The 27,077-nt window shown below is 38.1% G+C and overlaps 1 protein-coding gene across 12 annotated transcripts in view; it reads left to right on the top strand.

The window, feature by feature from the left end:
• Positions 1-27,077, top strand: part of MAGI2 (membrane associated guanylate kinase, WW and PDZ domain containing 2) — a 789,209-nt gene that overhangs the window by 490,123 nt on the left and 272,009 nt on the right. For all 12 annotated transcript variants that reach the window (XM_074903407.1, XM_074903401.1, XM_074903395.1 and 9 more), the window contains one exon: positions 23,159-23,374. In XM_074903407.1, the coding sequence (XP_074759508.1) occupies positions 23,159-23,374 (216 nt within the window). The remainder of the gene's footprint in view (positions 1-23,158; positions 23,375-27,077) is intronic.

Below are 27,077 nucleotides of genomic sequence, written 5' to 3'. Positions count from 1 at the left end.
TACCCTCCCATGCCTGGAAGGGTTTCCTGGCTTAATCTAGTCAGTCTTCAACCATTCTGTCCTTTAAAGCCCTTTATAAACCATATTTCTTTTAAGAAAACCTTTATATGTATTTTGTGAAGAGCAGTAATAATCAGTATAGAAATGAAAATCAGAACAAATACAAATCCAGTCTAAAGCTATGAAGTCTTATAACACATGAGAGATTTCACCACTGGATTTCCTTATGTCATTTAAAGCTCATTTGCCATTTTCATATTGATAGGATCTTCTTGAGAATTAAAGTGTACATAAAAGGAAGTTTTAAGCAGCATCCACAAAATCATTCTAAAAGTAGGGGTTTTTTTCTTCATTCTTTAAAAGGAGGAAACATTGACAGCAAAGAACCACTGCAGCGAAGCAACCTGAACAGCTTTATCACTTTCAGTGCAGTGCATCTAAGTTGTAATATCCCCCACCTCTTACTATGAGGAATCGGAGTATTTAGCCAGTGGCTGGATAAATAATGTGCAAAGTATTCTTTTCAAATTTTGATACTTGATAGATTCTGATTTCTTCTTTCTCAAGAGAATTTATCTTAACTATATACTTTTATTTCTTTTGGGGAGATTGGATAGAAAAAAGGATGAATTAAGATTGATTTTATACCTTAATTATATTTAAAGTAGACTCAGGAAAGCACTATAACTGCAGTGTAAGAAAAAAACCTCTGTACTGATAGGGGCTGAACTAGATAATACTATGAGGTTTTTTTCTGTTTCTCATTTGTGATGTTCTAGTCATTAAAGCACCTGGAATACGAATGGTACTAAATAAATAATAAGTTTTGAGTGATCCTTTGGAACACTAGAAAGTATAAAACATTTTAGAGTGAGTGGGGATTGCAATTATTGCTAAATAAAACCAAATAGGTTCCTAACATCAAAGATTGCTGTTTTCACATTGGTTTTACCAATTATTTATCCTTACATTTCTTCTTTCTGTTGCCCACTCAGAATAAACATGAGAAGTGGAAGCCAGTTTTTCATGAACAAAAATCAGAATCAGGTTACAGCTTGAGACAATTTACATGCCAGGGCTTTCTCAATCATTTTGTGAAAACTTTAGTTTTTCAGGTACATTTATTAATGTGTCATTGACACAGTGTGTTCCAGCATAATGTATAAAGGTGTCTTCATTAACAAGTCACATTTAACAGATGCAAACTGTAAATGAGCATAGCTTGCAGCAGGTCAAGAAGATTAAAAGTCTGATTCTAATCTTTCTTCCATTACAGCACATACTATAGCTATAACCAAATGTCCAAGTATGTTATGGCCTGGATGGGCGTACAACTAGATGAATGAAAACTGCATGGATATTATTTATTATAGAATTTATAAATATTTAAATATTTTTAATATTTTTCCTTAAAATATTTATTTAAATAAATCACAGATGATAAATAGCTAATATTTTTTGTAGCCTAACTAGGAGACAAATATCTAGGGGCTTCTGTAATGTGGAATGTTGATAAAAGCCTTGATAAGAATATGACTCTTGTTTGAGCGGTAGAAAAGAGAATATTAAAGTGAGTGTAAAGAATTATGTGTACATCAGTTAAAAGTCAGATTAGTTGAAATTTGACTTTGTGCTTGCTTGGTCAAGGCTACAGTGTTTCAGTAGTCTGTGATGCATCCACTATATCAATATAAATATATCATTTATTCTTCAGCTACAAAACTGTAGAGGTAGCTAATATCATCTCATGTATCATTTTTGCTCTAGTAGCTTGTCATGCAGTTGCTGTCAGCAACAGGATGGAATCCACGCTTTTATATATATATACACTTAATTGTTTTCTATGGTTTTGACATAGGTCTTCCTGTTATGTAAACTTTTGTACATCCAGCTCTCTGAAGCTTTCTCAGTGATAATGACTTATTAGAAAGCAAAGCATTTCAAAAAAGTATTTGTCTGTCTGTATTAGCTTGTCACTGTTAAACTTAATTCATTTTATTCTCGCAGCTCCTTCTGTGAAACACAGCCTCATAGACGTCTTTCTTATACATCAGTAGAATAAAACTATAGAAAAATTATATTATTCTGATAGGCAAAGGCCATAAATTTCAGTGCTTTCAGTGTGATTTTAACATGTGTTTAACTAACTGAATCATACACTACACAGTCTTAGAAACCAAAATGCAAACATCTGTAAATAGATGTTTTACTGAGTGGAGGGGTGGATACTAACAATGACTGATTCAGAGACACCTGCATTACACAATCTAAGAACATGATACTAGGTTGTAAGCATAATGGTTTTTTATGAAGGAACAATTAGTTGGGCTCATTTATGCAGGTCATGATTTTTTTCCTCATAATTTGTGGCAGTTAAAAGGTGTAAGAGCATAGCAAAACACATTAACTGAGTGTGAGCTCCCACTCTGGTGTTAGGGCAAAGAGACTGTGAAGTGAAGGCCTGTGCCAGTAGGACCTGGGAGGTTACTTCACCTTTGTGTATGAAGCTGCTTGAAGCTCTCCTGGCTGTCTCTGTCCAGTTGTGGTGCACGCAGTTCAAGAAGAAAGATGAAAAGTCAAAGAAGAATTCATTAGAAATATTAAAGGACAGGAACGCATGATTTATGTGGGATACTCAGAACTGAATCTGTCCAGCTTAACAAAGTAAAGCTGAAGGGTGACTTTGTCACACTTGCAAGTACTTCTGCAGTGTTTGTAGAAACAGATACCAGGTAACAGAGAGCTCTTCAGTCTCACAGCCAAAGTATAACACAACCCCCTGGCTGTAAGTTGAACCTGTTCAGAATTGACAGAAAGCATACAGGGCTTTTTTTTTTTTTCAAAATGGAGGTAATTAACAAGATACCCAGGGTTACTGTTTATTAAATTTTTAAAACTAAGATTAGATTTTTTTCCTAAAAAGGAGACAACAATTCCAATGGCAATCAATTCAGTGAAGTTCACAGAAAGATGTGTCCACAAAGGTACTGTCCTATTTTATAGTCTGAGAACCTGGATATGATCCCCTCTTACCAGTAAATAAGGTTCCCATAGGAAGAACAGAGGCGGCTTGTTTTGGATCACACTAGATCCTGCAGAACCCAGCCACAAGGAGCATTTCATTGTACTGGTACATCCTCAACAGTGACAAATGCCAACAGCCTGGAGGAGGTAAGAGCTGGAGTCATCCTGTGGCAGGAGTCCTTTTTCTCTCCAAGCCCAGGTCAGAAGTTGTGACTTGCCTGGTACAGTGTTTTTGCGTAGCATCACCAGTGAATCTGTTTCTGGCAGTCTCCACATTCACAGCAGATGGGGCCATCTAATAGTTTTGGCATTCCCAGCATACTGCAGCTAGTGTGACACTATGGGGCAGGCAGTTTTGTGCATGGAGAGCTACTGGGAATATCGTTAAGGGCTAGTATGGTTAATGGGCATTGCCAGAAGGCACTGTGTGAGGTGCAGGTATGTCCTGCTGGGAGGCAGCCAGCTTTTGGGGCGCAGTTGTGTGCCAGGAGCCTGCGCAGGTGCATTTACACCCAGGTCTGATGCAGGCGCTCTGCTTGGGTATTGCACAGCGCATGGGCCATGTGCAACATGAGATTTTGACTGCTTAGCAACTGCATAAGAGGGCTGTCCCAGAAGGACACACCGTCTGTTTAGTCTATAAATGTAAAATGTCCATTTAAAATCTGCATAGTACATGCAAAGAACATTGGAGCACTCTCTGCTTCTATAATGCCAAATGTATTTGGCATTGTCAGTGCAGCACCTTCCCAACACAGTAGCAGTGCCAGAGGTTTGTGATAGACTGTAGCTGTGCAGTGCCCTGACCTCTTCATCCAGTGAAAAACTCCCTCTGGTTTTCTTTCTGTCCTTCCTGCCCTGTTCCACTCTGTAGAGAGCATCATCGACCAGGAAATCGCTTCATTTTCAGTCAGCTGAAGTACCAATGATTTTAAGAATAAAGATTTGCAGTGTGTATAGAAAACAACTGTAAGTTGCAAAGCATGGGTAGGCAAAATGGTTCTTTAAAAATATGGTTCTTAATCTCAAACGTCTTCTTTTATATCATGTTTGCTAGGAAGCTGTAATTCAGGTCAGAAAGATAAATTATCAGGATGCAAGTATGTGAAATCTTAGGGATAGATTTGCTAAAATAATTTGCATTTGACTATTTTTCTATTCCTTAAAAAAAAATGTTCTCAGTTCAACAACATTTACTTAAATTAAAATGTAATCAGCTTAAAGGCAAATACCTTCTAGCTTTCCTCATAGAAAATAGTTCTGCATGTTAACTTTTCAGTTTCATCTCATGAAATATTATGTATGGAGAGGTAAGAAAAAGGAAAATAACATGTGGCTGTTAGTGTGTTTAGCCTGCTATTCAGTTGGTGACTGACATCTACAGTGGTGGTAGATAAGTTAGATTTAGCTAAAAAGCTTCCATGAAGAAAGTTCCTATGCAAAAAAAAGTAAATGCAAGGGAAAATATTTTTTTTAGGAATTGGATATCTTTATTTTTCTTAAAAAATAGTCAAGTGGTTAACAAGCATGGCAATTTATAAACCATGTCACTTGGGTGAGAAAAACTTCCATATTCACAGCAATCCATGCTTCATTTTCTTCAAATAAAATCTCTGAAAGGATTTTTTCCAAGGGTCTCTAACCACTGTTTAAGCAGTTAATTATGTTTTAGAGTTTTCTCTTCCATAAATAGTCTTGCTGTTTAGTGAACAGACTGACATATGAGCGATCAAGTTGTTTATCCCAAACCTTATTCCAAGTTACAGGAAATACTAGCAAAATCAAGCAGTCCAGTTTTTTTCTTTCACGTTTACCCAATACAACTTTACATCCACCTACTACCATTCAGGTTTCTGGATTTCCAGTTACTCATTTCTGCAATGCATCCAGTGTACACCATTCTTTGTTTTACAGTCTTCTGAAGGGGATTTAGTTCTGCATTTAGAAAGATTTTTTGACTACTGACCTGAAGTACCTGTATTTAACCCAGGCTTGCAAGAAACTAAAGGAGGTTTAGAGATAGAGTACAAAAGAGTCAGACGTTAAGGTAATACCAGAGCCAAAAATGACCTAATGGGTTAAAAGACACTTTCATCCTTTATGGAGCAGTGTTTGAGTTGAATTAATTACGTCAGTATGACAGCTGGATTTCACTCCTTTGTTGGGGCATTGACAGACATCCTCCCCAGCACCAGCTGCCCTGGTGAAGAACCAGCCACCTTGGCTGCTGACTGCCACTTTCTCCCACCCCTTGCTTTCCTGTAGTTCCCATTTATCTGCCAGCAGAGCAGTTTGTATTTGAAAGCCCTCTGGTCTGCTTCAGACACAATCACCTAAGAGAACTCATGTAAACTATCAATAAGCATGGTGGTCCAGTAACAAGCCGATAACGAGGGATGCGGTCAGGTACTACTTCCACTAGCCTTGGATTTTGTTCTAAACTTTCAATGCTGCGGCAGTCTAAAAGCTATTTTGGGAACTTTACACAAAAATAGGTCTTGCTCAGCAAGGTTAGTGAATATAGTGACAATGACATCTGTAAAAAGCAGTAAATTTAGTTCTTCTGGACAGAAAATGTGCATAGAAAGTCAGCATTTCCACAGAAAACACAAAAACTTTGTAGTAGGGAGGCACTGACAAAGTATATGCAAACACAGCACTTTAATGGCACACAGCAGCAACTTTTAGCATCACTCTAAATGACACTTTTAATGTGGGACATTCAGCTTAAAAATCAGAACTGACAGTAGCTCCGTAAGTTCTTTCTTGCAGCCTGCTCAGTAATCATTGATCTTGCCTTCTGTCTGAGGATCTTGTTCTTGTGCATTCTCTGTCCCTATGTCACCTTTGATCTGACACTGGGAACCATTAATAAAGGTCATACACTGTTGACTTATTTTATAGTAGTAACTACACATTCCTTTGATTTACTATAAATTTTGGTTAGAACATATGTAGTGCCCTCACAGGGGCAATATCTGCATCACCTTGTCATTACACTGATGCTTGTAGTCGCCTCAAACTGGCAAATCTGTAATTCTGTAAACTTTGCTGTTTAGCCATACTGGTTCAAGTTCAGCTGTAACAACTGGCCACAATTCCATCAAAGTCCTTTAGAACTGAGCAGAATTTGGCACATTTCATAAGCAATGGATACTGTTGCAACTTTGAACTGCTATAATTGTGTTTAGTACAAACAGGTCAGACCAAGTATTAACTGGTCATAAGTATGAACACTGTACTGGTTTTAGAAACAAGGAACTCAGCTTTGTTGTCATTTATAGGATTAAAGACATTGATTTCAGCAATGCTGTTCCAGATCTATGGCAAGGAGTTCCTTGCTGTGTTCCGTCACAGGAAGGGATTGTTGGTATTGCCCAAATAAATTGTTCTTCAAGGGCCTCTTCATATTCCCAGTGGCAGTTCATGGTGAGTAAGTTAGGGACATCTAAGAAGCTCTTTCAAAACTCTCTCTCATGTCGGTGCATTAGAAACCTTGCCCGAGCATGATATTGCTACCATATGTGTGTGTAAGCATATGTATATACATGTGTACACATCTGGCTGCATAAGTTGCCATCCTTTCTGATGCTAAGAGGAGACATAGGTTGCTCCACAGAATATTCTTATCTTGTCTGCTAGTTATTACTTTTTGTAGAGGACTATACATTAGGCTTCTGCACACATAACTTTCCCATGAGCTCACAGAGCAGTACTAGAGTCCAGAAGGAATTTGTACGTATCAACTAGCTGAAGACTGGCTCCCGTGTCTAGTCCTGGTCATGTCTAGTCCTTCTTATCCTTTGTTCTTTTAGGGACAGGAATGTTACCTGTGGGTCTCGGAACCTGCAGCAACATGGTACTTCAGAGCCTCTGGGAGTATCAAGATCAGCCTTTGCACCCTGCTGCTCTGACATGTGAAGTAATTGTGTAACTGCAGCCTCATCACAGCTCTCTGTCATGAATGTAGGCTCTTCTTTGCCTTTTACCTCAGTATCATGGGTGTGATTAAATGCAGTACATTTAGAGGCAACTCCTGTTGACTTGGTGGATACATCCTTTCTTGTCCCATCACTGCTTGTCCGACACCTTTATCTTAGTGATGACTTAAGACCATCCTTTGGTACTAATAGCTGTAAATGCATATGCCCAGTGTATACAGATGCCCACCAGTTAAAAGAGCAGAGTTAAGAAATATTGCTAGGAACTGAACTGGTAAGAATCCAACCGCCTCTTTAACAATGTACCCCAACTTTTAAGAGGAAAATTGTTAGTGGCCTTTTGAAAGTGCATAAGGCTTTTCCAGTCTAGGCAAGAATGATGAGGAAAAAGGTTTCCTGCCTTTCCAGTGCAGTGGTGTGTCCCTTGCTCTTTCTCCCCAGCCCACACTTTTTTTCTTCTTCTGTCTGTTCCTGTTCTGATTTCTCCAGGTTCAAATCAGAACGCCTTTGCTTTGAAGCTCAGGTCAGCACTAGGCAAGGCATTGGGCATTACCGTTGCTAAGAGCAGCCCGTCCTCTCCCAGTTGCATGCTTGTGCGTTGACAGGGTCAGGGCGTGATTGAAGGGTGAGAGATGCACAAAAGCAGAGAAGGCTTGAAATTAAATAGTCTTTGAAGCTTTTTCTTAACTAGTCTCACTCTGGCACAGACCCCTGCCTTAGGGGGATGATCTAGTGGAATAGCAATGACCTAAAGTTACTGCTCTGCCCACTCAAGCATGCAGGGAGGAGAATTTATCTCAAAAATGACCATGAGAATATCTGAGCTGCAAATAAATGTTTGTAAAAGATGTGCATTAACATTAAAAGAATGAGGACTTTTTTTTCTTTTTTCTGACTAAAACGTTTTTTTTTCTGAAATACTGAATGCTACACAGAAACAAAAAATGGAAAAATCCTGGTGGGTGAGACCTTTATCTCTTCTCTCATTTATTACTAGTGCCAATGGAGTAGCTGTCCTAATTAAAAAGAACTTGCCCTTTCAAACAGAGGAGCTGGATTCTGATCCAAATGGCCTTGTAGAAAAGAAATTGCTGAATGAAGTCATTACTCCAATTAACATTTATGCTCCTAATGTTAACAGTGTATTTTTAAAAGGAACCAGTAGCATAGATATTTCTCCTTAAACCATCTAATAGTCTGGTGTGGGTACTGATTTTAATTGCCCTTTGGTTATCTGTTTAGACAAGTGTACTAAGGGTGATTGCATTGTAAATCAGATATCCCAAGAAGGTCGTTAATGAGCTAATGAATGATAGATGTTTGCAGTGATGAATGGCACAGCTGATAATGCTTATTTAGCCAAGTGGTGTACTTAAGTGTTCTGTGTTGAGTATGAAAAGAATTGACCATTCACCAGTAACTAGGTAATAATGTATTAGCTATTACTCAGTCTGCTTCATGGTTTTATCTTCCAGTTCCCAGGATTAGCCCCGTCCTCTGTGCTCTACATCCCTAAGCTGTTTCTATGATTTGTAACTCACAGAACTGTAGTTTGGAGCCCTGCATCTCTGTTTGACTTTGTTTATATATTTCTTGTCTCCCTTAGTATAAATCATAACGACAGCTTAATTGCTTTATATTTCTGAAACAGTTTAAATGTGAAGTGTTGCATAAGTGTTCAAGGGTTTTATTACTTTGTGATTCTTCCCAACCATTTTCTTTCCAGAATGAAAATTAAAGAAAAATTATTTGCCATTTACTTGACTAAATATGGTGAATCCTGTCATAAGTAATCACTCAAGGATCACCAAACAACCCCCTTTGTTCACAGAATTGCACTTTTAAAATGTTTGAACTTTGCATCTCCTTCATAATACAGGAAACCCATTAACTTCACTGGAAATACTTGATTTATGTTCATGCAAATGAAGAATCAGATCTTTGATATCTGTGGCTGTGAGACAGTAGTTTCATGATGGAATAAAGGTCCTGGAAAATACAGGTGTTCTGTAAAGGTTCTGAGATAATTAAAACATTGGGCCATTTGATACACTTGGAATTTGAGATTATGACTTCTTTATTTCACAGGAGGAACATGTAACTTTGTAACAGTCTTTAGAGCACAGTGTTATTACAGATTGGAAGAGTCCTTGGTTTACAGATGCATATTTTACCTAGAGAATTTACATATACCAAACTGATTTTTTTTTTTTTTTCATAGAGCAGTGTTGACTGGAGACTAACCCTCTAGCTTTTCCTTAGGACCTGGCCAGTGCTTAGCATTTACTAGAGAATTTTTATCAGGTGCAGTGTTCAAAAAATAAAGTCACACAGAGACAGATGTTTGTGCATTTAATTCCCTTTGTTTCTTCCACTGGCTCACAGGGCAGAGTCAAGAGGTATCCATGAAAAAGTAGAAAAGTCTTTTACCCTAGAACAGGATTTTAGGATCAGAAATGAAGCGGGCAGGCAAAACAAGGACAGCCAACAAAAAGTACCCTGGAGCAACACAGTGTGTCAATGAAAAAGAGAGAGATAAGAAACACTTGGACAGTTGTGCATGTTGGCTTCAATCTGTAATGTCTGTGCAGACCACACATTAAAAACATTTGGCTGTCCTTGACAGAAAACAAAAAAAAAAAAGACCAGATTTTTCAGCTATTTCTTATTTATTTATTTATTTTGAAATTATTTGAATAGCCAACCTGGTGAATAACAATTCATTTACTATTTTTAATTATTTGTCTAACTGGATTCAGGCAATTATTAGATGTCATCTTAGAGAGACAAAGTGAAAGCTCTTTTTGTCTTTTAAGAACCACTCTTTCTGCCATTGATCAGCTGCATCTACAGCTCTCACTGTTGTAAATTCCATTTCTGTTTTATCTTTCTAGCATAAATTAGGAGCAAAATTCAGACCATCAGCTCCAATAACACTTAATTCAGTCAGCACTGACAGCTGCTGCATTTCTCCAGTTCCATGCATTCAGAGACCTCCATGGCCTTGGGATCAAAGTCTCTATTTGGGCCTAAATACTGTCATAGTCGAGAAATGAGTGGGAAGCAACTATATCCCACACACTTCCACAGTCCTATTCATGCCCAGAGAATGTATAATACAAGTTGGACACATGGCAAAATGCCCAGGCCCTCAAGGTGGTGATAATACTTTCTAGGTAGCATCATGGCCACTTTCATGGCTGAAGAACAGAGACAGTGGAAGATCTCACCTTGCACTCTCGGAGAGTGCCCTAGCTGCTGGATGAAGGTGACTCTCCATTCCTTCTTTTGGAAGAATGACACTGTGAAGCTTATAATTTATGGAACCTGAAGAAGAGCACACCAGAAGTAGCCTGATTATATAGTTTAAGGCGAGAAGACTCATCCAGTGGCCAAGTTCATTCATCAAGACTATCTCTTTCCCTCCTCTGTTCTTCTACTAACATGTAACAAACTCACCCCTGGAAATACCAATTACATCATTCCCAATATCTGTTAGTTTGTTTCTAATTTGAATTGTTCTGAATGACTCAAAACCAATTAGTTGTTAAACTTTTTTTGTTTCTCCTGGCTGAAAGTTGTGTTGCAACACTTGTAGGTTGTGGTTTTTTAGGACAGATTTTTAGGACTAGGGATTGCCTCATCATGCATCTTTATGTAGTAACTGAGCCCCAGAGGAGGTAAAATTCCTTGTTATAGCACAAGAATTCATTAGTTGTAAAGTTATGGGTTAAAATTCCCATGATAAAAATAAATCTCTATATCTCTGTCATATCAGGACCAAGGTGGTAGACAGCAAATTGAGTAGAAAAATACCATGTTAAAAAGAAGTATCATACTAGCTTTAAGGGAAAACAGGAACACAGTATCTCCATTAAGTGTTGTGTTATTGCTTAGTATTTAGGATTTATAATACTGAATTACCTTAAAAAAACCTGATGATTTACATTAATGTGACAAAATAATAATCTTCTGTTGATGAAAACAGAATTTATATAGGTTTTTTTTCCTCTGGGTTTTTTTTGAAGTTTCTTTTTTTATTTTCTTTACCTAGAAGTACTAGGAGACTCTGTGAAGTATTTTTATTTATTCTGACAACTCCTTCAGGGAAGAAACAATAGAGAACATCTGATTTATTCACATTGTGAAAGATGACTATCCAGGACAATCTGCAGATGCCTCTTTAGGCCCATAAGGCAAGGATTCCCTATGTACCTCTCCAATTGGCAAGATAACTTTCTCTGGTAGCAGTTGGAGGAAGTTGGAGATGACAGGTTTCCAACTACAACCCAGAGAAAATGCCACTGTGAAATTGTATAAGGTGTCTATAAATGCAGCTTTCAAAATAAGCCTCAAAAAAAGATAGGAAACACAGTACTGATCAAACCAGGGATGGGGGCATTAATCCAGCATCTTGTCTCAGGCAAAAGAGAGATCAGGCAATTCTCAGGACTATAAAGACCACTACAATATACATTTTTGAGTAAACTTCACCTGGTCCGTGTTCCTCTACACACAGCATTTCCAGATAGATCTGTGGCAACTATGGATTGATTCAACATGCAGGTAATCTCTCAGAAATTTCTGGCATAAGTAAGTGTATGCTCTTGAAACTTATTCCCATTTTTCACTCAAAACCTAATCTAAAAAACTCCAGAAGTTCTACAGTTTAATTGATTTTGAATGCAGGTGCTTCCTCTCACTGACCTTCAATTTCTCATCTTTAATTTTATGTAAATTTTGTATTTATTTACTTTTATCATATCCTTTCATTTTTACCACCTTATTACATAGATACATTTGGTTTGTACAACTGAAATACATTTGATTTTTATTATAGGAAGTTTATAATCTTATTTGCTTTTCTCAGAACATATTTTATTTATGTAGTTTTTTTCCCTTAAAAAAGTCTGGGCCAAGACTGTATGCCATAAAGTTCTTAAACAGAATTATTAAACATTTGCGTTACACATCATTCTGTTCCTTCCTTAATCTGCCTTCCAGTTTACGGTTCTAGATTTTCTTATTATTTAGCAGAAGGAAGCTGCTACTGTACAGTGAGCTGTCTGAAGATATGCCGGCATCTTTCTAGAAAGGATAGTTATTTTACAACCTGATGGTTCCCTGATTTGAATTTATCAGTAATAAATTTCATCTAACATGATGCCTTCCCATACACTTTTTTTTTTAAATCCTTTTGAATCTTCAAAAATATCCACTTCGGTGGTCCAGATTAAACTCGATCAAATTTTGTCTAGACATGCTCTTAGTCTTTTTTCTTATTTCCTTTCCAGATCATTTGTATATGTGTAAAACCATGTAGGCACTACTGTCAGAAGGGAGGGACACTGCTGCAAGTTGTTGTCTAATAGGGTAAAGGATTTTTACTTCTACAAGAACCTTAGCAATAATGTATAAATTATACAAAATCAGAGTTCAAGGGAATTAGGCAATCTCATAGTTTGTTAAGCCTAAATCCTTAAATGACGGCAGAAAGAAAAAGCATGATTCAATGTGTGGGGATCTTGGTTATTAAAGGTCTGGATCATGTCATCTATCATTAACCGTCTAAAAGGTGTCTGGAGCTTCTTGTCATCAACCAAAACCATGTACACTTCCAGAAGTCAATCCACCCCAGGGCAGATGGGTAGACAGAGCTGTTTACTTTAAACTAGACACCTAACTTCTAAGCAAAAAAAGTGAAATGAGTTAAAAACCTACTCTCTCATGTCATTTAGGGATCAGACACAATGACAAGTGACTACTCAAGGGCTGAATCCAGACAACAACAGCGAGCTCATAACAAAAAAGATGTATGTGCTGTGGAAAATATCTCAGTATCTCTGCTTAGCTGTAGCAAAGAATATACTGTTTAGGAACTGAACCATGTCTTTTTTATGGGAAAGCAGAGGTTTCGGATTGTACTACTGCCTTTTAGAAAATGAGGTCAGGTGACAGAATTGCTTTAAAATGTGCACAAATATAATAAATAGTTACTAATGTATTTATCAAGTTCTATTGCTGCACGGTCTTTTTCCAATATCCTGCATTCACACCACTGTGATTCTTGCTTGTGAAGTCCAAATGCCCTTTTGTATTAATTATTAATTCCTGTCCCTTTGTCCATTATTTTCTTTAAATAAGTAGGAGTATCCTTTTAAAGATCTCTATCTAGATTTTTCACTTCTGGTATGCTGTGCTCAGTATAAGATCAAAACATGGAAGCTAAAGGGCACTTCATATTTGCTGGTAGTTGGGAGATCTGTGATGATGTGCAGTGCATGTGGCACACTGCTGCATCTGATAAGCAGTCATCTCTCTTCTAGGGCATTATCTAAAATTGATTTGTTCTGCTTCTCAGAGAGAAATACAAACTTGAAGAATATTTGGGAGAAATAAGGTCAGGACCTTAATCTCTGAGGAATCTGAAAGCAAGACAGTTTCCTCTCTATAGCCACCTCTACTTGGTCTTAAAACAGGATGGTTTATAGTTACTTTATCTGAAATGTATTTATAACTTCGACCCATGGGATTCCCAGGTCTGATGGGAGAACTGTTATTTCCCAACTGTGAGAGATCTAGCGCTCAGGAGGGTTGCATCTGTTCATATGGTTTGGTCCTGGTAAGAATTAAAGGGATGGTGAAAAGAGTTCAGTCAGTATCTGATTCTTTCTGAAATTCCTCTTTCTACTTGCACTCTTACACAGAATTTTTAGGGATTAGTCCTGCAAATGTGCCTAAATTTGTAGATGGGCTACTGCAAATAGCTAAAAGATTAATTAAAAAAATCTAATGAATGCAGAATATTTATAGCATAAAACCACCCTAGTATTAAAAAAAAAAAAAAAAAAAAAAAAGGATACTTTAGTTAAAAGAAAAAGCAGCTATGTAAAATGGAACTATGGAAACAGATGAAGAAAACTCAGGAGTCTGAACTCTCTGAAATACACTAAAGCATGAAGTGACATTTCTCAGGAAAATATGTTTTTTAAATTAAAATTAACTTTGTATGCCCTAATTTTGGGGTCTTCAAATTTTCTGAAAATGAGAAATTTTTTAGTCATCCCCTATGCAGATCTTATATACTCTTATCAATACTGTAAGGTTATAAAAACCTGATTTGCTACTGATATTTATATTGAAAAACACCAGTTAAATAATTGAAACAAACTCATATAACCTTACTTTTACAGTCTTCCCCAGTCTGTCCTGAAAAGAGAGATTCTTATTAGGGGTAGTTGTAGTCTGAAAGTAAAAGAAAACCAGGTCTGTCATGTTGGAAGGTTTGACAGCCTGTCTGTCTCTATTCCTGTATTTGTGAATTCAGAAATTTCTTCTGCTATTGCATTCACTGGGGGCCAGAACACTCTTGGGCAAAAATTCACAGCTATAATTAATGATTTAATTTTAATGTAGATGAATAGACAAACCTGAAGCCAGCTATTAAAATGTCATTAGTTGACACAGAAGTTAGCATATCAGCCCAACGTCTGTTAGCAGAAGCTGCAGAGACCAACCCAAATGAGAATTCTGCCTGGGGAAGAGTCGCAGCAACACAAGGCATCAAAAATCTCCCTGCCTCTGGGAAACAGCTGGACAGCCCCTTCCAGAAAATCCTCAAGTGTTTGTTGGGAATGCACAGACAATACCTGTGACCCCCCTGTCCTAGCAGAACCCTGAGATCTCTGGAAAATACTACTTTTGACTAACTTTTGCCATAGCTAAAGCCTGGTACAGTTAGAAAATAGCAAGGGTGAAAAACAGACTTTATAATAAGTAGCCCTGAGGATATCTATATCCAACAAGTATGGAATTAGTTCTGTATATCATGTGTAACTCATTCTGACAGCACTCCCAAAGTAAATAAATTTTAATTTGTATTTTTAATTCAGACGTTAATGTAACAGCAAGGCTCAGAGAACTAAGCAATCTGGATTCAAAGGCTTAGTTAGAAAAAGGGCAAAGACTTCTCTGGGATCTTCAGTTTCTGACTGAAAGTAGAGAAACTGAAAGGAGCAGTAAATATCTTAGTAAAAGTATAACTCTGCTTGTAAATATTTGAGAGAACACTATAGAAGAGCTCTTGTTGAAAAACATCATCACAAATCTATATTTAATAATTTTTTTTCCCCTAAATCCTGAGAGATCTTACCTGCAACCTCTCCTGGCCTCTTTGCCATCTCAGTCACACAAGACCATGCATAAAAATAATACCAATGTAAATCTAAAATCTAAAGGCTTTAGAAGGCTTCATTTTTTAATTGCACTTACTTTGGCACCACACTGAGTTTTGCAACTTTGATCCATTAAGCAGTATTGCAAAACCATCATGAAAATGTATGAACCCAAGAACAATCTACTCACCCAATCTCACAGCAATGATTAAAAAAGCCCTAATTATGCTACAGTCACCCGTCAAAATAAATTACTCACTCAGGGTGAGTGGGTGAAGTTTGCTAAGCTTCCTTAAGGAGGTGGTAATTGTCTTGATTTTTGTTAAAATACATCACTAATTTTTTCCTCTTTGAGAATTTTATAAGATGGTTGTAAGGATTTGGAGAGGGAGCTTTTTCAGTTTTAAAATATTCTGTACTTGTGTGTTTGTACTGCAGAACATATTTCATGACATAAAAAAGAATGACATGTACAGGTGACCAGCAATGTTAGAATAAAATAATTTTGCAAGAAGACGCCAGGTGATTGGATATACTTCCATGGTAAAGTGATGTGTGGATCTGACAGCAAAGTGAAGTGAGAGCATGGTGACACCACTTGATTGGCTCCTGGAGGTCTACACAGAGTTCAGGAGGTCCATGGAGAACTTTAGGCATTCTTCCTGTCTTCAAAATCCATTGCACACAATACCATATCCTTCAGAGAGGATGTCTGAGAACCATTCACCTGGGCTATTTTGGCTGTGAAAATTTAATGCAAAGTTTGAAAGACAACAATCACGTATGATCTTACACTTCTGGTTATGCTGCCACTGTGTGGGGCCTGTCCAGAGCAACACCAAAACCAAAGACTTTCTTTCCTGCTCTCTTCTGGAGGTTGCCAGAAACCTACACTTAAATTTGCATCCGAAGAATGTTCAATGCATGGACTCCCAGCTGCAGCAGACTTGAGCCTGACATGCCAGGGCTTGCAGGCTGTGGGCCACTACAGATGGAGATTTTGGTTTTAGATCTCTTTTCATTGTTGCTTCCAAAATTGTTACTTTTACTACCATTTAGCTGATGTTCAAACACCTGCATTATAGAACAGAATCATAAAATAGTTTTGTTGGAAGGGACCTTAAAGGTCATCTAGTCCAACCCCCCCTGCAATGAGCAGGCATTTCTTCAACTAGATCAGGTTGCTCAAAGCCCCATCCAACCTGACCTTGAATGTTTCCAGGGATGGGGCATCTACCACCTCTCTGGGCAACCTGTTCCAGTGTTTTACCCCCCTCATTGTAAAAAATTTCTTCCCTGTATCTAGTCTAAATCTGCCATTACCCCTTGTCCTATCACAACAGGCCCTGCTAAAACGTTTGCCCCATCTTTCTTATGAGCCCCCTTTAGGTATCGAAATGCTGCAATAAGGTCTTCCTGGAGACTTCTCCAGGCTGAACAAACTGAACTCTCTTAGCCTGTCCTCACTGGAAGAGTGTTCCATCCCTCTGACCATTTCTGTGGCCCTCCTCTGGATCTGCTCCAACAGGTCTATGTCGTCCCTGTGCTGAGGCCCCAGAGCTGGACACAGCACTCCAGGTGGGATCTCACAACAGCAGAGTAGAGGGGGAGAATCACCCCCCTCGACCTGCTGACCACACTTCTCTTGATGCAGCTCAGGATATGGTTGGCTTTCTGGGCTGTGAGTGCACATTGCTGGCTCCTGTCCAGCTTTTTATCCACCAGTGCCCCCATGTCCTTCCCTGCAGGGCTGCTCTCAATCCCTTCCTCCCCAGCCTGTATTGATACTGGGGGTTGCCCCGACCCAGGTGCAGGACCTTGCACTTGGCCTTGTTGAACCTCATGAGGTTCACGTGGGCCCACCACTCGAGCTTGTCCAGATCTCTCTAGATGGCATCTCTTCCCTCAGACTTGTCAACCACACCACTCAGCTTGGTGTCATCTGCAGACTTGCTGAGGGTGCACTCGATCCCACTGTCTATGACATTGATGAAGATATTAAACAGTACTGGTCCAAGTATGGATCCCTGAGGGACACCACTCATCACTGATCTCCATCTGGACATTGATTATAAACAGACATAGATTATAAACAGACGCTTCTTGATGCATGTGATAGGCCTCCAGTCATAAACAAATGCAGCTATCACCTTTGGATCAAATAGTAAAATCTTTGAATCAGATAATAAAAACTTCACATTTATTCACATTATTATTTTAATTAAAAATTAAGCTAATTTGTTCCCACCGAAAACTCTGTATACCATTGCAATCTGTTATTTTTCTATATGTATTTGTTTGTGAACTGCTAAAATACTGAATGTAACTATTATATCCAGACAACAATTAGACTTCAGAGTGCTTTCCCCTTAATTTATTATCACTAGTGAGTGACCACAAAAGCAATATGTCGAGATTTAACATTCATTATAACATTTGCAGTTATTCTTCTAATAACTGAAAAATAAGGTTTGTCTTTCATTTCCTAGAGTTGTGGCTGACTCACACAATTTTGAATGATACTTCAGCAATTCAAAGTTTTATAAACAGTACAGACAGCAATCTAAATAAGGGTGCTGAATAAGCAGAAGCAAGGGTGTATTTGTACCAGCATATTGTTTCATCCCACTCTAAAAATAAGTGTGAAAAAGAACGTGTATCTCATTGTGGGCTCAGAATCTGAGTCATGCCATAGTTGGAAGTATTTATATTAAAAGCTTTTGGCTCTGGCACACCTCTCATTTTCTGTCTGATTGTTCATTCTTACTATAATTTCCTAATTTCTCAGCACCACTTTTAACTTTTCATAATACTTACATTTTTATACTAGACTTTTTCATTTCTTAGATGATACCAGTGGCGCTTCAGGAGCCAAGGACTCTCCCAGTGATAGCCCCCTTCTGCACAGTCTGATGGTTCAGGTTGGCCAGTGCCGGGAGCTAAGGGGATAAATAGGTCCTCTTGCACAGCCAGGGATGCAGACCTGGCAAAAAGCCCTTTCTCTCCCTTCCCCGTGCGGAAGGATGGAACATGGAGATGTCAGCTCTATGCTGCTTTTTGGGCACTTTCTTTGAAGAAGGGCAGGCAGGATGGGGGGACTGATGGTGAAGGTGCTCAGCAAGGCCAGGCAGATGAAAGTGAATGTAAGTCAGTCCCTGCAATGTAGAGCAAAATGGAGCACATTGTGGGAAAGGCATTTATAACTGTCCAGTAATTGGATCACTGGGTGTCAAGCACATCGTATAGTGACTGTCAGTAGAACTGAGTCTTGTTATCATTTCAGTGTGATGATTCTTCTGCTTCTTTACTATGACCCAAATGCTTTGTCCTTTTTTGCTTCCATAAGGGCTTACCTTTTCTCAGGAAGCAAGTTAGATCTATTGCTTCATCATCAAACACTTCATCGATAAAGTCTTATTGCTTCCTGACATAGGTGAGCTCAGGTTAAGAAAAAAAATAGCTGCGTTGTCCTCTTCATTTTCTCCTTTTTGTGCTTCTACTGACTTTCTGACTTCCTGATGTGATCTCTGTCATCAGGACTAACCTCCCCAGTAATTTCATCTGATTCCCTCTTTGCACAATTAGGTAGACCTTTTCATACATTCAGGGGTGCCAAGGAATACTCGGTAATTCTAACTGTGCTGTGGCTTCCAAGCCATTCTGGCAGCAGAGTCAAACAAGTTGGGTTAGACCATCTTCAGTGTTCAGTTGTACTCAGAAACAGGTTGGAAGTACTGAGACAATCAGGCACAGCAGCAAGATGGATTAAACAGTGGTATCTTCTCCACAATCAAATACGTGTTCTGCACTGCCTGTGTGCGTGAAGGCTTTTAGTCAGGTCTTAGCTTAAATTCTGCTGGCTTAAACTGACCTCTTGACTTTGTTCTGGGGTGGCAGAGGAGTATGCACACATTTTTTAAATACAACTAGGAGGCACCTGAGTAAGAGAGCCGCTGCACAATGTCCAAGGGAAACTGTAGCCTCATGCTCTGTCTCTACTACTGCCCCTTGGTAGATGTTAATGCAAAAAATGTAAGAACAGGGAAGGCATGCAGAGATACATTCTGCACTCCACTGATCTGTATTGTATGGAACTCTTGATTCACAATTTGTACTTTTACATTTAATAAACTTTTATAGGTTTTTTGGTCTTTGTATAATTTCTTTTTGACTGTATTTATGATACTGGCAGCATCTGACAGTGAATGCCACTATTCTCTTATGCTGTGTGAAAAAACCCCACTTCTTTTGCTTGTTTTAAACCCGCTAATTTCATTGGGCATCCTCTTGTTCTCATGTGGTGAGAAGCCAAGCATCCATTCATTTATTTTCTAGGCACTTTCCCAGGGTTCTTCTGATTTTATACATATCTGCCATATCCCCCTTCAGTTGTCCCCTTTCCAAGTTAAAAACTCCAAATCACTTTAAGCAGTTCCAAGCTTTAATTGCCTTTCTTTAGATCCCCCATGTAATTTTTGAGAGGCAAGAACCAGAACAGCAGTCAGTATAAAAAGGGAGGTTACAGTGTGGTTTTGTATACTGTTATAAAGGTGTTTTCTGATTTGTGCTCCATTCCTTTTTTTAAAGGTCCTAACTACTGCATATTTTGACTGTCAGTAAGCATGGGATTTATGCTTTCTTTTAGCAAGATTTTTTTTATTATTAATTCCTTTTTTAAAATGAAACAATAGAAATTATTTATTTGGTGTGCTTTTTGTACTTACAGGAAGTTCAACTTCAGTGCCTTATGATTAGTGTTTCAGCAATAACATCTTGAACCAGCCCTGTCCTTTGCTCAGGCAAGATGAAAGAGATGTTCTCAGATATTTTCCAAACATCATTGCGACAAAAGTTATGGTGTTTAAACATTTAGTCTTTGCATTATGCTTAGATATGACAACTGCTGAGGCTTTATGAGTCTCCCATTAGATCTAATGCTAATTTCTAAGGCTTAGGCAAGGAATTTCAAGACACTGAGAACCTTCTGGATAGGAGATACAGTTTACATTGATTTTAATTCTTTAATGCTCCTTCATTAAAATCCTATATACGGATCTTTTCATCATTTTTATGATACACTGATTAGATAGATACACGGATAGCAAATAATAATGCAAAACTCACTTTTAAATCAAAGATTACTGGATTATAAAGCATATAATATGTTATGTTAGAGGACAGAAGTTGGAAATTATACTGTATTTTCAGTTTGAGACTGGAAGAGTGGAATCCTCCTTGGTTCTTAAATATGCATTTTTGTTTATTATATTTTTACATATGTCATATTCATCAAAAATTTTTTTGTAATGACTTTTGTGTCTGTCTCTCACTAACTAATGCATTCAGTCAGTGGAAGTTAAAAAGTGTTTAATATCCAAAAATAGAATGAACATGTCCTTCATTTAAAGCACATCTTCTAATCAGGATATTAGCATTACTGTTAATTACCACTGCACTTAATTTTGTATGACAATGGCAAAACTAAGAACAAAGGAAAAAAAGCCAAGGTACTGCACTTTTAGTTTCACAGTTTGTATCACACTGGTCCTAGGACCCTGAGATTGTGCTGATATTTATGAAATCAGTGGAAATTGGTGCATACTTCACAAGTTTTGTGAAGTTTATGGCATCTGTGGTCACTGATTAACTTTCAGACTGGTAAAATGGCTTAGGTCAGGGAGGAATTTTTTTAATTGAGGAATCCTTTTACCAAAATATGTAATATTTCAGTCATGCAATCTTGCTGACAAAGGTAACGTGCTCTTAAGGAAATATAAAAGTAGATTTCCAACTGAGTGCCACTTTCAAGACTGCCGTTTTTCAGGTACTCTCAAAATACCTTGCACTGTCAAAGCTTAGAAGTTTGACGGTGACCAGATCTGATTTTGACATATTTTGGAGGTACAGTTTTGTGAGTGGATCAGTGTAGATTTCCTTTTGCCCCTTAGACTACAAATCCTGCTTCCCTGCTTTAAATCTGGGAGTCAGAGAGACCTCCTGCACACTGTGGGAGGGCAGATCAGAGCCAGCCATCCAAAGGCACGACTCATTGCCCTACTAGCATTGGGGCTCTCTGTTAAACCTGCTGCCATCTCAAAATCAGAAGAAAATCTTCAGTGAGTCAATTTTTTTCTGTGCCATCCCTAAGCCCAGAGTATGTGGTCCACTTAACACAGTAAATTTTTCTAGTGCATTACAATTACAGAAACATCTGTTATGAATATCATTTTGCTAAACCACTGCAAAGAATTCATAGACTATTCAGTAGTTGCAAGACTGCTCAATTACTTACCTGTATTGAGGTGGTTTTGTGGCTGAACATTGTAATTCATTGGAAACACACAGCAATACTAGTACCAGAAATCATTTTTACTCTGCCTGCAAAATGCATCTTAAGATGGTTGACTGCAGATATAACATATTTCTTTCTCTATGTAACACTCATATGTGGATTAAATAATTTTGACCAGTTGCTAGTATTATTTGATCACACAGAAGACCTAATTATGGGATAAGAATTAAAAAATGGTTGCATGTCTACAAATATCTTCAGCAACTTAATATCGTTACACAGGGGGTTTTTTCTTTGGAAAAGTTTCTCAGACCTGGACAGTATTTTTAATTTCCCATACTAACTGCTGAAAATCTACTTGTAAGGCAATGTGTTCAATGCCCTTCAATGCAACTTGCAGATGAAAAAAAGATAACTCTGCATAAATAGCATATTTTTATCTTTATGTTATATATTACTCTTTATATTTGCTTCTAGAGAGGACTTGCTATTTTGTTAATATCATTCAATTATTTTAATATTTCATTTTAAACCATATTTTTGAAGACAAATTTAATGTATCAGTAAGAAACCAGTTTTGAAAGCAGATGTTCTAGAAACGCAAACATACACATATTGATAGATAAGATCAGACCATGGGCCATCTAATCTAATAATCCCTTTGACAGAAAGTAGATGATTCAGAGGAAGTTGCCAGAAATTTCATGAGAGACAAATAAAGAGTAATCTGTCAGCCACCTTAAATCTTCTCAGAATTCCTTAGTGCTTTGAGATAATTTTAAAACCTAAAGCATAAGGTTTCAGCTTTCTTTGAAAATGTATCAGCATTAACTATTACAAATCTGGAGCTCATGAATAGCAGAAATTTGACCAATGTGAAAAATGGGATAGTGCATTACTGAAAACTACAAAACTCTGAATCGTTGAACAATTATTGACTTCCTAAACGGGTGGGAGAATGTGGGGCATGAAAATTACATAACATAGCAAATAGCCAATAATTCTATGGTCTTTTTGACCCTTCAGAAATTCTTGTATTGTGGCATAAATGTTACACAGCTAACTTGTCCTAACTAACAGTTTGAAATTAAAAAAACAGCTCTGGTGTGGTGCGTATTTGTCAGGTATTTGGATGAGAGGAATGTTAACTTATCCTGTTAAAGTTTCAGGAAGTGTTAATATGGTATATACTTGTCAGCATGATTTGATCACTAGTGCTACAAAAAACTAGTGCTACAAAAAACTACAAAACTCTGAATCGTTGAACAATTATTGACTTCCTAAACGGGTGGGAGAATGTGGGGCATGAAAATTACATAACATAGCAAATAGCCAATAATTCTATGGTCTTTTTGACCCTTCAGAAATTCTTGTATTGTGGCATAAATGTTACACAGCTAACTTGTCCTAACTAACAGTTTGAAATTAAAAAAACAGCTCTGGTGTGGTGCGTATTTGTCAGGTATTTGGATGAGAGGAATGTTAACTTATCCTGTTAAAGTTTCAGGAAGTGTTAATATGGTATATACTTGTCAGCATGATTTGATCACTAGTGCTACAGCCAAGAAAATTAATCACCATTTCATGAAAGGTGAAAACAATTTGAACTAATCTTTATATTAGCACATGAATCAGATCCTACTTCACATGATTCCATAAATCTAAAACAAAAGAAGAAGCAGCAGCATATGTATTTCTGCAACTTTCTGTGTTTCTTTTCTTTCCAGACAACTATTACGGCACTCCAAAGCCACCAGCAGAACCAGCTCCATTGCTGTTAAATGTAACAGACCAGATCCTCCCAGGTGCCACTCCCGGGGCTGAAGGCAAACGTAAAAGGAATAAGTCTGTGAGCAATATGGAAAAGACAGGTATTGAACCACCAGAGGAAGAAGAAGAAGAAAGACCTGTGGTCAATGGAAATGATGTGACAGTAACACCAGGTCTGTTCTTCCTTGTTTCTTTGCAATGCATTTCTGTTATTCAGAGTCCTCAGTTACCTCCTTCTGCAGTGAGAATATGCATGTTCAGGTAAAGATGTTCTTGAAAGACTGAAAGCCAGGAATCCTGAATAACAGGATTTCTCTGAAGCCTAAAACAAATTACTTAACCTCCATTTTGGGGAGTCATCTCACTTACCTACCCTAAAGATACCTGTCTCTGAACAAGTGCCTTTTAACCCTTTTTATAGACCAAAGAGAAAAATACCTACTTTCTGAATACTGTTCATGGGACCAGTTTTAGATTTCTGGGTTAGGAAATCAATCATAAGTGCCTATTTCTCTCCACTGACTATAGAGGGAGTCTAGACAACTGTAATTTGGTCAAATGAATTTAGTCTCTGTTTCAGGCCTCCTTGTTTTCAAACGATGATACTCTCTGCATTATGAAGTGAAATTTTGTAAATTGTTACTCAATCTTAGCAATGTTGTGGAAGACTGAAGTTGTCACCACATTAACGAATTTGTGGCAGGGACGATGAAACTTAGCTGGCAATGCTATCAGGAAGGATCTTTTTCCGCAATGTTTCAGAGCCTGCATAAAGCTGATAAAGGTTTCAGATGTCTAGTCCTAAAAGGCAGCTGTTGTTTTACCCTTGGATCATAGTTCTTCAGAAAAAAGGGGCTCAAGATACTGACTGGTATCCTGAGAGGGAGCACCCCAGTCTTTTTCCAAGCAGGTAATCAGTTTCCCCTTCAGTATTTCAGCAAGTCATCATTTTACAGTACTTAATCATTTTTATTCTGAAATACCATTTAAGGAATTTTGTTGTTGTTGTTGTTCAAGCAGGAGGTTAAAGAATTCAGACTTTTTTATCGCTCTGAGAAATAACTCTCCAAAGCCTTTTTGGTGAATTTAGAAATTCTGAAACAAATTATTGAAGTAGAAGTCTGTAGTGACAATCATATAGATGAGAAAATAAGATGGAATATTGCAAGTTCTCTAAATGTATTGGTTAATGTGAAACAAAAAAACATTACCCAATCTTCTAAGCACTATAAAAAAAGATATTAATACTGCAGATTCTATATATACTTTTTTTCTCCTACTGTGTTAGAAAGTATATCAAACTGAATATCTTCCCATCAAGGATGTATTTGCCACATGCTTTTCTGTAGTGTTTAGTGTTACATGTAAGGGCAAATCAAACCCCTGTGCAGAACCCATTCTGTTCTGGGGGGGGTGGCAGGGAGCAGTGAGTTGAGAGTGGGTCACATTCTCCCCTCTTGGCTTGCCAGAGGACTGTAGCATCAGTCCCTGACCATTGCCATCACATACTGTATGAGCCTTGCTCATCCCTTCTGCACAACATTGCATCTGTCAGCAGTGCTCTGTAGCTTAGTGCCTTTCCTACACAGCTAAGCAGGAAAGGATGAAGCCCAGAAATCCTTACATAAAACATCAGCACTGGCTCTGTTGCCAGGATACTTCCACAGTGAAAGAGGCAAAGGCAGGATTTGGTCTCTGATGTGTATTGTAGAAATCATTAGAAAGGTCATTCTTTGCGGTTATTTGAAATGTGCCACATAATGGACCATTGCTGAGGAGCAATTTCCAGGGCAGTACGTTTCAGCTCGAACTGGATCAAGAGGCAGTGTTTACCTGCTTTTCTCCTTGCATTGTACACCCATAATTTGCTTCTCCCAGGCAAATTCTGTGTGAATGATGACTAGGCAGCACCCCAGAAACAGGCACTGGCATGTGCTGTGTTACAAACTGAAATACATGAGCATCAGTGTAAGACAGCCCCCTCCCCCCCCCCCCTCGCCCCCCACAAAGTAATTCCTGTAGGTGTGGCCAGCAGAACAAGCAGTGTCTGTGTTGGCTCTCATGGTTTCATAAGCAGGGTTTTGTTGTTCAGTTACACTGATTGAGGACTTTGGGGATTGTAGCAAAGCAGCTCTGTACATACATGCTGTGTTGCCTTTGTTGGGCAGTGTAGCTCCCACGGACCCTGTTACTGCAGTCATTTTCTCTGTGAGCTGACAGAGTCTTTGCTACCTCTAAAATGCGTGTGCATTTGTAGTTTGTGTCTTTGAACAATAAGGAACACCAGAATGTGTTATTTCTTAATTTTTTTAAAACTCTTGTTGCAGGGAGCAATCTAGTTTTAATAAAGAAACAATGAAGGTGGGATATTGGTCATTTCCAGTTCTAGAAAGTCTATCCTATTTCAAACGCTTCACTTCCAACAGGAGTCTTTTATTAAATATAGGACTCCTGGGACATCAGAAACATTGGTACTTTTTTTTTATAGTTAATCAACAGATTAATGGTCAAAGGTATCAGTCTGGTAACTCAAAGAACTCCTATGTTGAAATAGTAAGAGATCTAAGATGAGTCTGAAGTAAATAACCCCATCTTTATTGGACCAAGAAGTGACATTTGTAGTGCAGAGATCTTTGTGCTTTGGTCCGATTTTTCAGACCACTTTTCAGTGTCTGTTGACATAATCTGTTCATCTGTTTAGCTTTACTAGTAGAAATCAATTTTTCATCAATCCACTTCTACATACTTTTCTTCATAGGCTATCAGATTTCTGTTAAACAGTTGTATATGGACAGAGTGGAGATCTTCAACCATAATGTGTAATTGTCTTCTGTTAATTTGTGCTGCCCAATGTGTTTATTCTTTCTAATTTTTGTCACCTGTCCTCAGTCCAGAACCCAACAGGGATCCTTATTTCTTCAGGCTGGGGCTTTTGGCCATTTTAGAATAGTGCACTCTCAGTCCTTTATCCTGGATCAAGTTCTCTCAAGATAAAATAGTATTAATTGGGAGATGGGATTTATCTTATCAAACTTTAGTAAATTATATACCTAAATGCCTTGTTTTCTGTTAGAGCTACTTGTCTCTCCTCTCTATCTAAAATAAGGACAAAGGCAATTCTAAAGAGTAAGAGAGCATAACTGTTTTAGGGGATCACCTCTACAATCTAGAATGCTTAATTCAGCCTACAGATACACAGGAGCCTAGGTGGCTAAATTTAAATGAAGAATCCTACTATTTGCCAAACAGCATACAAGAGACACAATGTATAGATTAGCTCTCAAGATGGCCAAGTCTAGAGTTAGCATTGGGTTTCTCACACCTAGTGCAATTGCCCACACTGCTGGACTTCTGGATGCTCTGGGTTGGGTGACTGCCAGTCACTGGTTTGGGTGAGACATCCTGCACCTGAGAAGCTTTTCCCGATGGACACTGACTGCACCAAAATAAACAATTTTTGCAAAACTGATGCTTTGAAAAAAAGAGTTAAAAAAAGTCTTGGTCAAATTGCAACCTGCTTGTCAGACATTCAGTTTTCACTGCTGTTGCTCTTCATGTCTTCAGAGAATTAAGTCAGTCTCCTTCACAACCAGCATCATGATTTGACACTGTGTTGGTCATGTCGCATTTGCTTCACACTTCTGACTGATTGTTTATCATCAAAATTCTAGAAGAACCACTCTAACATTGCAAGAATGCTATGCATGTGCCTTATTCTGACATTACTTGAGCAATAGTAAGTTGCACTTAGAGAGTGAAAGTTCTGGCAGGGATAAGATATGACATAAAGTTTCAAAACGATCATTCCATGCTTAGGTTGATAATGAAGCAGAGTTGGCTAGAGTCCCAATGCCATCAGTCACTGCACAAGGTGCA

The sequence above is a fragment of the Athene noctua genome, chromosome 3, assembly GCF_965140245.1.
Source record: "Athene noctua chromosome 3, bAthNoc1.hap1.1, whole genome shotgun sequence".
Classification (NCBI taxonomy): Eukaryota; Metazoa; Chordata; class Aves; order Strigiformes; family Strigidae; genus Athene; species Athene noctua.
This window is presented reverse-complemented; position numbering and strand designations above follow the sequence as displayed.